We start from the raw sequence: 10,506 nt of genomic DNA, 5'->3' as shown, positions 1-10,506 counted from the left end.
AAAACTTGTCCCTTTTAGACTTGCACTCTATTCATTTACTGCTTGTTTTCTTTAAAAGAAAAAAAGTAACACTAGTTTTTCTAATCTTTTTATATTATTTTTGTTTTCTTTTTATTTATTATACAATTATAATTCTGACTTTCTGACTTCTGACTTCTTCTGATTAACAAAAGCAAAAAAGGCCTCTAACATTAGCTTGCTCTATTCTTTTTCTATTCTATCCGTTTTCTTTTTATTTATTATATAATTAAAAAAACTTTCTACGTGTACTGCATTAAGCTAACTGAGACTTGTTATAGCACTTGCATATCATTGCTCTTTTGTTGATTTTGATTGTTTCCATAGTCCTCATTTGTAAGTCGCTTTGGATAAAAGCGTCTGCTAAATGACTAAAATGTAAATGTAATATTCTCCACAATACATTGTGAGTTGGATGAGGATTCGATTAGAACTACAAACTACAAACATGGCGGATATGCGAGACTGACGAACAGGTAGAGAAAGGGGTTTGAGTGATAAATAATCAATGTCTAACCTGATGAAAAAATATTTATTGAATGTTATCAGAGTTATTTCTCATCTGCAGCAACATTGTAAACTTTTATAAATATACGTTTGGTCATTAACTTTTAAATGCTATTATGCAAACACATGAGCAGAGTTCTCGGCATGCAGGACCTGCGACTGGCAGATCAACATGCCTCTTCATTTCTCTCCAATACCGTAGGAAATTAAATTAAACTAAATGTGGAGGATGTTACCTGTGACAAGATGGTTGACAGGGCAGTTTAAAAGGAGACAGAATGCACGTAACTAAGCAACAGAGTGGTCCATTAAAGACAAAGTTATGATGAAGTAGGATGTCCCAAAGCTTACCTACTAATCTGCTACATACTCAAAAGTCTATACTTTTTCTTCACAAAAAGAGTACATACTTTTAGGCTTCCAAAACTCAAAATACCATTTATCCTCCAGAGAGAAACTCTTTTTTTTTTTTTTTTTTTTTTTTATAATTAAAGTATTTACTGTTCAAGAAAGACATAAAATACAGCAAAAATAGTAATATACAGTGAACGTTCACTACAATCTAAAATTATTGTTTTCTATTTGAGTATATTTTAAAATGCAAGTTATTTCAGCAATGGCAGCTAAATATTTTCTTCATGTGTTGCGTGACCTACATTGCATAATAAAAGGCATTAAGTTCACAGTCTTGTACCTTTGTCTTTTTCTCAGATTTTCAAAAACTTTTTTGCTTTAAAACAAAGTTTGTAATAAGACTCGTCTAAGAGCTGGGTGGTTCAGTTTATGGCTTACAGCTCCTTACTGAGTTTTTTTTTTTTTAAATCCCTACAGAGAAAATGAATGGGAAAATACTTCCAGAACCCAGACTGCTGAAAAAAAGTGAGTCGTGACTGTTGTGCTCTATTACTACTCAGCATATTTTGTTTCAATATTCCTAATAAAACAGTAGCATCTTCTTTTGACATTGAGGGGGTAAAAATAATTTTGGACTAACTGATGTCCATTATTGATCAGGACAGTTAATTCATCTGAGTGTGACTGTTTCAGATTTTCTGCTTTAGATACAGACCAGTAAAAGGCTAAAGCCCAATCAAGGTTATAAGAGATCAAAGAGCTTTACCCAGTAAAGACCAGACAGAGCAGTGTACAGATCAGAATGAGGACCTGGTTGAACATGGCAGAGTGTGTGCGCTGAATGGCACGATGGAGATCATTCTAGAAAGGAACAGAGATAGATGAGAGAGATCTCATCCCTCAGAGAATAAGCCAAGACAAGTACAAGTACAAGAATACAACACACATAATGCAGGCAACGTGAGATTACTGTAAAAGCCCTGTTCTGAAAGAGAGACTGCCCATTTAAGTGACTGCTTAAAGAGAACTTAATAACCTTCATTATCTTTCATTCATTGGTCTAGTGCTCCTCAAATAACTAATTATTTTATTCCACTGAATGCAATAGAGCAAAATATACTAAGAAAAATGTGAATACTCTTTAATAACTCTACTGCTCAATTATATACGAGATAAACATGTACAGTAGTGGTCAGAATTGTTGGTATCCTTGGTAAATATGATCAAAAAGGCTGTGAAAATAAATCTGCATTGTTTATCCATTTGGTCTTTCATTAAAAAAAATGTAAAAAATATCTTTAAAAAAAAGATTTAATTGAAGTAAAAAAAAAAATTTAAAAAAATTGGGGGGAAATTTCCATTTCCACCATCAGGCCAATATTTAAGAAGTTCCAATCAACTAAAGATGTTACAAATCTTCATGGAAGAGGACATGTGTCTATATCGTCCTAATGCACGGTGAGGAGGAGAGTTTGAGTGGCTAAAGGCTCTCCAAAGATGTATACAATGAAATATACTGTATCTTTAATGTTGTACGTGTATTTTTCTGCCGGAGGTCCTGGACATCTTGTTCAGATATATGGCATCATGGATTCTATCAAATAACAACAGATAAAAAAAACTGACTGTCCATGCTATAGATCTTATACTGGGCCAAGGTTGGATCTTACAACAGGACAATGATCCAAAAACAAACATCAAAACAAAAATGAGTTACAAAACGAATATTGAATAAAAGGGTACCATTAATTGTGACCAACGTGTATTAGAGAAAAACATTTATTTCATGAGATTTCCCCCTATTTTAAATTCTTATTCTTCAATGAAAGGTTAGATTTTTGTACATTTTTAAAATAAAAGATCAATAGGATTAACAATGCAGATTTATTTTCACTGCCTTTTTTGATCATATTTACCAAGGGTACCAACAATTCTGACCACGACTCTATGTTAACTACAATGTTGTGCACAAGAGATCAGGCCTTTAATGACTCCCTTTTTACTTTCATAATATTCATCTCACAAGGTAAATATATTTTAGGAAAGCTTTGGGGTAAAAGAGAAATATTTATGCCATGTCACATTTTGGTGATTGTTAGCATTTCTCTTTCACCAATATCTTTGCTTAAAGCATTTGTAAAAGGACATTCCCCCTGCCAGGTTCTCTCTGGCCATTTGACCCAACCATCTGGCAGGGAAGGGAACGCTGGCATCCTCTCAAATTTCTGCTCATTGATGATGCATTTTCATTTGTCAAGTGCATAAGGAAGTAAAGCTTCCCAACACAGCAATATTATCAACACCAATGTTATTCTGCTAGACACCCAACCTGATTTCCTGTAGGCATGTGAAATGCACTCCACAGCTGAAAAAACTACTTACAATCATGTTCTCCAGCGCTGATTTGGCAAGCCAACAGTTAAGAAACACAGGAACAAATATGTTCCTCAGCGGAGGCCAAAAGATCTAGAAATAAAGCACTCAAAGAATGAAGGATGATTGTATCTAAAAATTCAGATGATAAAATAATAGACAGTTCAAAAACAAATATCAGATCAACTGTTTGTAAATTGCCAATCAGTTTAAACAAAAACCAAGGCAAAAAAGGCATTTTACTCTGTATCTGACATAAAACAGTATACCTTTTTCTTTTTTACAGAAACGTACATCTTTCATCAGCAAAAAAGGAGAGGATTCATATCCTCTTAGCAATCTACTGTAAGAAAAAAACTCAAAACATTTATAACAGAAAAGCATAATTGTGTTGTATACCACTCCATCGCTTTTACATCTGTAATGCCATTAGAACAAAGGAATTAAACATCCTGTAATTTTCTCCCACTGACTGCAGGTCAAAAAATGGTTATTTGTTACTTGGCTAATTGTTACATTGCATTAATAATCATTCCCTCTCACAACTGGCTTTCAGTTGTCAATGGCTGCTCATATAATTACAATCAATCACAACAATACTATCCCAACAGTACTCAACAATTACTATCAACAATGACTGTATGATGGCAGCTGGCAACTGGATACGTGCTTCTGTGTCCACCAGATATCTTCATCACTTACTGTAATTATGAACGGCACTGTATTGATCATCTCAATGATAAAGGAGATTTGGAAAATCTGCTCCCAAATGTTCCCCTAGAAATGAAATAATTGTTACACTGCAGAAGCATACAAAAAGCACATTTAATGCAGTTTAAAAAAAATTACAACACTAAAAACATCCTAATTCACATAATGTAATAATCTAAAATAATCTGTCCTAAATATGTGACATTGTAATTACCGCATCCAAATTACAGTGTGAAAATAGCATGTCAAATGTATGGATGCCTGTTTCCACAACAGAATAGCAAAATAAAAAAGGCCATTGCGATTTTTTTATCTCACAGATGTAAACTCAGAATTCTGAGAAAATGTCAGAAAATGTCAGAATTCTGAAAAAAAGGTCAGAATTTATACAGTATATTGCAATTCTGAAACAAAACCCGAATTGTGAAATAAAAAGCTGCAATGACCTTTTTTATTTGTTTATTTTGTGGTGCAAACAGGCTTTGTGTGATGTGGTGATTTGAACAGATTTTAAAATTATGACAAAGGGAAAGTGTGTAAAAATGTTTTCTTATATCCCACTATTATGTGCAGAGACAAAGGTTCACCTGTTGACTTAACAATACACTGCTGTACAGCTCTCTGCATTAAGTGTGCAAATTCACACACAGCCTTTAAAGGGGTCATATGATGCGATTTCAAGTTTTCCTTATTATGGTAAGGGGCGTTACATTTCCGACGAGTGCTTGCGGTGTTCGGCCAATCACAATGTACTGGGTCAGCTGGCCAATCAGAGCAGACTGCGCTTGTCGGAAGGAGGGACTTTGTAGAAAACGAAGCGTTTGAGAGAGGCGGGGCATAGAGGACCTACAATAATGTACAGTATTAGAAAAATAATGTGTTTATTGAACATTAAAGCATGTCAACATATTCTGTTACACCAAATAATGATCTTTAAAAAAGCATCATATGACCACTTTAATTACAACAAAGATTAAGCTCATTCAGCTTTTGTTTCTTGTTAAATCGATAAAGAAACAGAAAACAAGTAGGAGAATTTTTTTTTCGTCAAAAGTGAGGAACATTTTCCATTATAGGGGATATAAAGACACAAAGTGGCCCTTAAGCAGCCCAAGAGCTGAAATAGATTTCATTTAGATCAGTGCTTAGAGAGCTCACAAGGGCAGAATAATGATGACAATAATCTTACCTTGTAGCTGAGATACGCCAGAAGCATAGCTTGCAAGAAGCTAATTAAGGCCACTGTCACCTGTGGTGCAGGAAACAATATCATAATTTTGATTAGCGGAGTATCAATAACAGTATACTGAGATTTCAGGACATAACTGAAATCTGAGTACTGAGTGAGAAACATAATTAGTAGTCATAAAGACATGTGAACAGTGATGTACACTCTTTAAAAAAACAAAATGGAAAAAAAAGGTTACGCAATACAAAATCCTCCTGGGGTCTGTCCTGCGCACCTCTATAACTGTCTGGTTTAGTTCAGGCAGCAAACAGGACAAAAGAAAATTGCAACGGACAGTCAGGACCACTGAGAGGATAATTGGTGCACTGTTTTTCATGGTTTATATCACTCTGTTCGTCTGTGTTCCACACAGACTGTCAGTCTATGTAGTGGGGGGTATTTTTCATTGACTCTTTCAGCAGGTTACATCATTAAGGCAGTTGATGGTGAGAAAAGACCATCTTTATGAGAGAAACACTCAACTGATTTGTTTAAAGCACACTGATTTATTAAGGAACCAAACAAGTGACTGATTTTATGATTTAAAGCACACTGATTTATTAGGGAACCAAACTGATTTTATGATTTTATAGTCCCTGAATCATTCACTCAACCGGTTTGTCAAAATTAATCTTTATGAGTGAGTCATTGATTCATTCATTTGTTCAAAGCACACTGATTTATTAAGGAACCAAACAAGTGACTGATTTGATAGTCTTTGAATTATTCACTCGACCAATTTGTTCAACAATGAGACAAGTGACTGTCTTTATGATTGAGTCATTGATTCATTCAGTTAACCGATTTGTTCAAACCACACTGATTGATTCAGGAATTAAACAAGTTACTGTTTTTATGAACGTATCATTGAATCATTCACTCAAACAGTGCAATCGAAAAACTGATTTAATCAGGAATGAAACACCTCTACAGTTGTTTTGGCTCAGTGGCTTAGAAGGAATTTTGTTGGCGGACCAAAAACAGACTAAGTATCTGTCAATATTATGTCTATAACTTCTTGTTTATTGAAGTGTTGTATAAAAGCAATATTGTACTTGTAACTGTCTGGTCTGAATTCCAGAAGGGTATCCATATTCTTTCATATATTTAAAAATATTGACAATGAGCCAATCTGCACACACCTCTCTATAAGCTTTATTTTCATTTACTCTGCCTAGTTGTTGTTTTTTTTAATGGATCTTGTATATTTAAACTATGTTAGTGCTCAGTGCCAGAAAAAAATCCAACAAAGCCAATAAAGCTTTTTTAGATTAAGATTCTAAAGCACTAAAATAGAGATTTTTTAAGAAATATATTGTAAAAGGTTTGTTGTACAATTTAAAAAGGTTCTTTCCAGGAATCACAAAAAAAATCTCGACCTACCTGTATCGCCCATACAGGAACTCTCCTATTCACCCAAAATATTAACTCCCTTCAAAAAACACAGCACAAGAAACAAACAGATAGGACAATTAGAGAAAATTTTCAAGAACAAACACTTTAATTAGTTAATAAGTTTGATTTGTCATAATATCTAAGTGCAGACAGGTCTCACCAGTTTATTTGTATGGGATCTGTGGTCAGGTTTGTTGTGTAGTTGCCACAGGCTTTGTTGCAAAGAGCATCTGTGATGTTTGTGCAATGTTTCCTACAATCACGATAACAGGCAGTTAGTACATAACAGACATAAAAGTGAAAGGCATCAGGGTTGAAACACTGAGGGATCATGCCTGCTGGCTCTGACATAAACGACAGCGTGAGATGGCCTCTCTCATTTGATTGCTGCTAGTAGGGCACCCTCTCCTCTCCCAGCATGCTTGCACACAAGTGCACACTGCTCTCTCTTTCTGTCACTTACTAACACACACACACACTGTCCCTCATTGTTCCTGAATGTTTTTTGTGGCTGGTATTAATGGACACTTCAGACTGAGGGGTCTGGGCTGATCCCAAGAGTCGCTTTCAAGCAATTAAACAGCGCTTTTGAATACTGAGCTGAAGCTTGACTTTGCAAATTTAAAATCGCAAATCAAATCGCATTCGCAATATCTGTCAAAAAAATCGCAATTTGATATTTCCCCCCAAATCGCACAGCCCTACTTTTGAGACATACTATAATGTATTTTGTTTCGGTGTGCTGCTGTTGTCACGTCACAGAAGAGTTGAAGTAAAGTCATTATACAGCAGTTAGTTCAGGTCCTCTAAGATGACTGGACAAGCACAGTTTCAAAACCACTGATATTTTGCGTGACATGTTTTCTATATAATAAAATAGAAAACAGTTAGTTAAAATTCTAAGAAAGTTTCATAATATTACTGTTTTTTTACTGCAAGAAATGTAACATAAGTGACTTCAATTGAAAACATAAAAAAACCTACTAACCCCAAACTTTTGAATGGTAATGTATATAGGAGGATGAAAAAAAGTATGACAGTTTTCATATCATATCTATCCCTTTAAATATCATGCTTACTCACCGTGCACATGTGACCTGGTTAGTTGGATCATCTAGTGAGACTCTGATTATATAGAGGAGGCATGTTAACAACTTCAAGGAGAGGTTGAAGAGGCGTATTCTGAGACCTGTAATACAGTAAATTATGAAGTGGAGCTACATACCATAGAAAAACCATCTGGAAAATGTAATATAAATAATTCAGCGGTCTGGCAATCCTGCACATTTACAGTACCATCATAAATCCACACAAACAGTTAAAACAAAGTCGCCTTCGCTGTTATGATGATAATAGGCCACGTAAAAGACAAAAATATGGAGGCATTGTACATGTGCACATATACTGATATTGACATTGTTTATGCTTGTTGAAATTGATTTTGCTTTGTTGGTTTCTGAGTAGTTGTAAATGGCTCAAAGGGTCAAAAGATTTTACTTACTTGACCTTTGGTTTTTGATGAAGAAGAGCTTCAACCTCTCCTTGAATGTGTTTTCATTTACATAAAACTCCACCTGCACCCTGTGGAAAGGAAATAAAATGATGCTTAAAATATATATATGTTTAAACTCATTTTACGTGCAGCGGTCATAAATGTATGATACAATTACCCCTAAAATATTTGGACACTTAATCACACTTTATAATGATAATGCAATGATAATCACACATTTTAAAATGTCCAATTTTTTTAAATATTCATTCAAAATATATTGTGCAACATTCACAAAGCAATTGCATAATGCACCATTGAATGCTCATTGTAAAGCATGTCCACACCTCAAATCTTTGGTGAAAAACTATTAACAGCAGCATACAAAACTTCAAGCAGCTAAAACTGTCCAGAGTGTAAACAACTTCTTTTAATCTCCAAATCCATGTTTAAGATGTACAAGAGCGTTTCAAATCTTTTAGGACATCTGACAAGGAGCATTAGCAACGGTGGTGCTTCAGATGAACTCTCAGTAGACATCAGCCTCTACCATCTGTGTATGAATGTTTCCCTAAAGTTACACTATTTCGGTATCTACTGTATAAGCTTGAATTTCTATATAATGTCATCATATTGCGGCAACATCCATCATGATCCAAAATCCAGTATCTTTGAATCTAGCCCAAACACACACTGTAGCTTCACGAAATCTGCAGTATCACCACCCACACAATGCTGCAAAATAATGAGCAATCACGTTAATGCTCATCATGCATATCACTAATGAGATGCTTCTGGGTGAATCTCAGGAAGAATTAAAAATCAAAAGAAATTAATATTTGCATACAGACAATAATTTCACAAAAAACTTATTCGTTGTAATGTTGCAATAAAAACATTCTGTCCAGATAGATTTATTTATTTTTTATTAAAACCATTTTTTATTACAGTAGGCTGCAGAGAATAGGAGTGTGTGCTATACGTGATTTGAGTCATTTTGTTAATTTACGTTATTTGGTTTCTGTCTGTCACCCAACCACACTCAATCCAAAACCCGTCTTTAATACATCAGAAACCCCAATGCCAGGAATCCCAAACACAAAACACCACAGCATCTAATCTATCGGAGCATTTCAGCCTATTTCCTTACTACACAACTGGTCAAAATCATTTTTAATAATTAAGAATTGTTAATGTTTGCTCACCAAAGCTGTGTTTATTTGATCACAGTAAACAGTAATATTGTAAAATATTATTACAATGTAAAATAACTCCTGTGATGGCAAAGCTGAAGTTTCAGCAGACATTACTCAATTCTAATATGCTGAATAAAAAATATCTTAATTTAAAAAAATATCATAATTATTCCAAACTTTTGACCAGTAGTGTATATATTATGCAAAAACCACTACAACAAAAAAGTAGTATGTATATCCGAACAACAAGATTCTGAAATCTACATGACATGCACAGAATATACTTCATATCTGAGAAGTAATTTGTACATTTGACAGTATGTGATTTCGGACACAGCTAATGATTCGCAGCAGAGAACAAATATACAGTGCTCACGACTGTCACAGAGATGTGCAATTTCCCAGGGCACCTATATTGGTATTTCAGTCATATCTGTCAGGCATACAGTATTGTCTTAAATACAAACACACACACACACACACACACACACCTTTAATAATTTACAGCATCTTTAATAATCACCAAAATAATTCAAAATGCTATGTATATTTTAATGTAAAATGTATTTTTTTCTTTTTGATTTGGGGACAAAATATAATATAGAAATACCTTTGGCAAAACTTTTTGTATTTTCCATATAACCACCATTGCTTCTAATTACTCCACTAATGCACATTTCTTGGTGATCAGGCATATTATATGTTAAAGTGCCCCTATTATGCTATTTTTAAGGTTGCTAATATTGTTTTATGAGTCTCCTAAAACAGGTTTACATGCATGCAAGGTCAAAAAACATGTTAGTTTTCTCAAAAAATAGATTTCATTTGACCTCATTTCTAATTCGTGCGAAGTCAGTCTCTCTAAACCCCTCCTTTCCGTGAACCCTCACTGCTGTGATTGGTCAGATGGCGCAGTCCTTTGTGATTGGTCCAGAGCCGTAGAGAGATTGGCTCTGGATTGGTCTACCGCGTACAGCACGTGTCGGAAACGAAACGCCCATTGCCATGACGGAACTACAGCCCTGGAGACTTGTCAATACATAGAAAAGATGGTATCGATTGTACCTTACCAATTCGAGCCGAAGTCAGATGATGAAACGGTTGAACTGGCTGATCGACAAAAGACTGATTCGCAAGCACGACTGGAGCAGGACGTTTCTGAGTGGTAAGTGTCAAGTGTTAACACGCTTGTGGTAATTATAAGATGTGATAAAACAAATTTACTCTCACAG

At 34.8% G+C, this 10,506-nt stretch overlaps 1 protein-coding gene across 1 annotated transcript in view; it reads right to left on the bottom strand.

Moving 5' to 3' along the window:
• The window catches only part of LOC107745529 (potassium channel subfamily T member 1-like), a 66,106-nt gene that overhangs the window by 34,505 nt on the left and 21,095 nt on the right, over nucleotides 1-10,506 (bottom strand). Inside the window, exons 3-10 of the mRNA XM_016559432.1 lie at nucleotides 8,088-8,167; nucleotides 7,670-7,775; nucleotides 6,747-6,839; nucleotides 6,575-6,623; nucleotides 5,153-5,212; nucleotides 3,955-4,029; nucleotides 3,262-3,345; nucleotides 1,646-1,740 (exon numbers count right to left, since the gene is read on the bottom strand). Coding sequence (XP_016414918.1) covers nucleotides 1,646-1,740; nucleotides 3,262-3,345; nucleotides 3,955-4,029; nucleotides 5,153-5,212; nucleotides 6,575-6,623; nucleotides 6,747-6,839; nucleotides 7,670-7,775; nucleotides 8,088-8,167 — 642 coding nt within the window. The remainder of the gene's footprint in view (nucleotides 1-1,645; nucleotides 1,741-3,261; nucleotides 3,346-3,954; nucleotides 4,030-5,152; nucleotides 5,213-6,574; nucleotides 6,624-6,746; nucleotides 6,840-7,669; nucleotides 7,776-8,087; nucleotides 8,168-10,506) is intronic.

The sequence above is a fragment of the Sinocyclocheilus rhinocerous genome, unplaced genomic scaffold (genome assembly GCF_001515625.1).
Source record: "Sinocyclocheilus rhinocerous isolate Xijiao unplaced genomic scaffold, SAMN03320098_v1.1 scaffold4207, whole genome shotgun sequence".
In the NCBI taxonomy this organism is placed as follows: Eukaryota; Metazoa; Chordata; class Actinopteri; order Cypriniformes; family Cyprinidae; genus Sinocyclocheilus; species Sinocyclocheilus rhinocerous.
This window is presented reverse-complemented; position numbering and strand designations above follow the sequence as displayed.